The sequence below is a fragment of the Phaseolus vulgaris genome, chromosome 2, assembly GCF_000499845.2.
Source record: "Phaseolus vulgaris cultivar G19833 chromosome 2, P. vulgaris v2.0, whole genome shotgun sequence".
NCBI classification, from domain to species: Eukaryota; Viridiplantae; Streptophyta; class Magnoliopsida; order Fabales; family Fabaceae; genus Phaseolus; species Phaseolus vulgaris.
The window spans coordinates 24,504,107-24,507,489 of record NC_023758.2 but is presented as its reverse complement, the minus strand read 5'-3'; the positions used below and the strand labels follow the sequence as shown (position 1 = coordinate 24,507,489).

General features: G+C 27.0%; 1 protein-coding gene across 2 annotated transcripts; it reads right to left on the bottom strand.

Moving 5' to 3' along the window:
- Positions 1-2,030: 2,030 nt before the first annotated feature.
- LOC137809663 (squamosa promoter-binding-like protein 13) lies at positions 2,031-3,383 on the bottom strand. Of its 2 annotated transcripts, XM_068610763.1 has the most exons (3): positions 3,265-3,383; positions 2,668-2,974; positions 2,031-2,323 (listed from the first exon to the last, which is right to left on the bottom strand). In XM_068610763.1, exons 2-3 carry the CDS (start codon positions 2,943-2,945, stop codon positions 2,224-2,226), a joined length of 378 nt encoding a protein of 125 aa, XP_068466864.1. In that variant the 5' UTR covers positions 2,946-2,974; positions 3,265-3,383; the 3' UTR covers positions 2,031-2,223. The 2 variants fall into 2 exon arrangements, with proteins under 2 accessions (XP_068466864.1, XP_068466863.1); XM_068610762.1 differs by lacking the exon at positions 3,265-3,383 and having other exon boundaries at positions 2,668-3,024.

Here is a 3,383-nt window from a genome sequence, read left to right as displayed (position 1 = left end):
ACATAAAATATTAAAAAGTAATAGAAATAATTAAATGGGTATCCTATAAACTATTGGATTCAATGAAATTGAAGTTTGTTTTTCCTGAACTACAATACATCATCTGAAAAAAAAATTGTATAAAGAGAAACAATGTTAATCAAGGTTGTGATAAGAAAAAAAATATATGGTGGATGTGAGTGAACTATGTGGATGTTGAACAAGTCAAACAATTGAAAGAGAGAATTACAAGTCAAACAATTTGCAAATTAAAATTCTGTTGAAAAATATAAATTAAACATATAATCTAAAAAGAATTTAAAAAACGTATTAATAGTATGTATATTAATGAATGTTTGTGGTTTAACATTCAACCAATATGTCATCGTACAAAATAATCTGTACAAAATAATTTGTGTAATTTATTATTCAAGGCTCCTTTTGGTCTTATGCTCGTGAGACAAAATATTTCTTGTCAGAGACCTGAAACATATGTTGCACAAGAAGGAGAGTTGTTTAAGAAATTACATTAATGGAAACCTATTATTTTGTATGATCACCATTTATTTTGTACGGTGACCATACTGGTTGAACCATTAATTTTAATTTAATTTACATCATTGAAATGAAACATTTAACTTCATTAATCTACGTACATATTTCTCACCCACTTATTTATTATTAATTATTATTATTTCTTCTGATATAAAATACCTCTTTTTTAATTATTTTTATATTATATGTTTATTCTATATTTTTCGATAAAATCTTAATTTACAAATTGGGATGGATGAGTAATGTTGTACTAACATGTCCCTCTGAGTTTGAAATTGAGAAAAATGATACTGAAAACCATACGTACATGTAGCAATGGATGATACTGACCTTATGCGTGACGGGAACATCCGCATTCATTACGCAGGACCAACCTGACTCACATTTTGCTTGCGGGTCAACCCGACTCGCATTTTGTGGGCCAAATACGAGACAAACTAACCCACATTATCAGTAACTCATTGACAACTTAGTTCTATTATCCTTGAGAGTTATTAAATATATAAATAATCATCTATTGAAATATAAAATGGTGAATTTATATATTATTTTAATATATTATAAATAATTATAAAAATATAAAATATTGACACACATAAATAAAAAAATAAAAATATATATATATATATATATATATATATATATATATATTGTGTCAGTGTATACGGAGTTATATTGTGATGAATGTTTTCTCTAAAAAAAATCCTATACGCACAAATAAAATCTTTCAATTTCTAATTGAAGAACAAATACTTATATAGTAGTCAGGTGTTTACTCTTTGCACATGTCTTTCACATGCAAAATAAAAAAGAAATATTTTTTTAAAACCAACAAAATATTTAAAGTCCTAATTATCTTTGTTAAAAGTGACACTTTTTCATTTTTTAAATTAAATACTGAAACAAAAACCCAACCAATTATACAAAGACATAAAATAATGTCACTTATAAAAAAATCATTAAGAGTTTAGTGCTTTATTTTTTAGAATAAAATGACTATGCCTCATATAATGATAGATATCTAAGTGTAAGATGTAAAGATTTTGAACAATAGAATAAAATATTAAAGATAAAATTAGAATATAAATTCGTTCTATTCAAATATAATTTATTAATAAACCACTTACAAGTAAAATATTTTTATAAGTTAAAATGAGTTTATAAAAAATTTAAAATATGGAAGATTTTACATTGACAAAGATAAAGACATATATACTATAAATCAAATTTTATAAAATTGAATTACACTAAAATTCACTTTTAATATAAAATTATTTTTAATATAAATGAAAAAAAATTATAAATAAAATTAAAATTCATTTTTTAATATAAATTTATTTTTAATATAAATGAAAGTGTTGTTATAAATACAATTAGACTTAAATTGATTTTAACTCATTTCTTATTACTTTTTTTTATTTCTGTCTTCTAAGAAATTTTTAAAATCTGTGTCTTCATCTTTCCCTTTTTACAATTTGAAACATAACCTGATAAACTTTTAGGCAGAGAATAAAGTTTGCATACTGTGATCCAATCATCAAAACTCAGTAACAAGACCAGTTTGCATCATTCAAACTAAACCATCCAAAGTAAAAGTAGTCTTTGGTAGGAAAACAACTCTAAAAAATTACAAGTTTGAAATTGGTGATAGCAAGGTGTTAGTCACTTGAGATGAACATGTGTATGATGTTAATCACCTCCTAAGGACATGTCTGTGCGAGTTTTTCTTCTAGCCAATGTTTTTCTGCAACTTCTTTTGGTCTCATCAAACTCTGCAAGTTCATGGAACCTGTGTGCCATTCAATCCAAAACAACAACATACAAATTCATCCCTCCTTAACATAATTCCCCAAAACTTCATCCACCCTCCCCAAATCTCACATTATTCTCTTAATCACACATACACCCATAATATTCAAACTACACACTAACATGGAAAATGTACTAAAAAATGTTCATTCATACAAAGTAGTTGTCATTACTCAATCACAAATAGCAAATCTTATTCATGACAACTGAGAAACACAATCTAAAAGGGAATGAAGTAAACATGAAAATCTTGGTATTGCTATGTAAAAGAACAAGTGGAACAAAAAGTAAACATTGTTTGAGATGATATGATATGATACATACTTGCTACATTGTTGGCAGAACCTCTGACGAATGCTAGAAACTAAAACAACAGGAGCCTTAGAATGTCTCTCACAAACCTTGTGACGGCGGTTGTATCTCTTTGCCATGTTCAATTTCACACCACATTCATCTGCCTGACAAAAACTAGAAGATGATGACCCTGTTCTTGAACCCTTCCCATTACCACAAACTAACATTATCGTTATCTTCTGCACCATTTTAGCCCCATTCTCTGCTTCCCCTTCACTACTCTCCTCCTTGTCATCTCCATTATCCATGCTTTTCTCTTCTGATCTTGTTTTTTCTACTGCAAACAAACACTGCACTCAGTTTAGACTTATCTTGTGTAACTTCAACAGTAACATCAAAAAGTTGAATAATAAAAACAATATATATTTTTAATCCATAAATATAAAACTTGTATACGAAAATATAAAAATAAGTTCAAACTTATTGGTGTTTTAAAAAGTTACTATTAATGATATACGAATTTTACTTCTATCAATCATCATTAAAATGCGGTAGATGATAGGATCAAGACATTAAAATTAAAAATTCAATGCATCACAATCAATAAAACAAATAAATAGTAAATACCTTAAATATTATTCCTTGTAGTTCTCTCTTCCATAAATCGAAAAAGTAGGTTGATGATGAAGATTTTGCATGTGAAATATGAAATAGGTGAGGAGAATAGGGTTTTTTATTGTGTGGTC

Excerpts from the sequence above, each read along its gene's own strand:
- LOC137809663 (XM_068610763.1), bottom strand. The coding sequence starts at position 2,945 with ATGGATAATGGAGATGACAAGGAGGAGAGTAGTGAAGGGGAAGCAGAG. Across the intron at positions 2,324-2,667 it reads TTCTGCCAACAATGTAGCAA|GTTCCATGAACTTGCAGAGT; the intron begins GTATGTATCATA and ends AATGGCACACAG.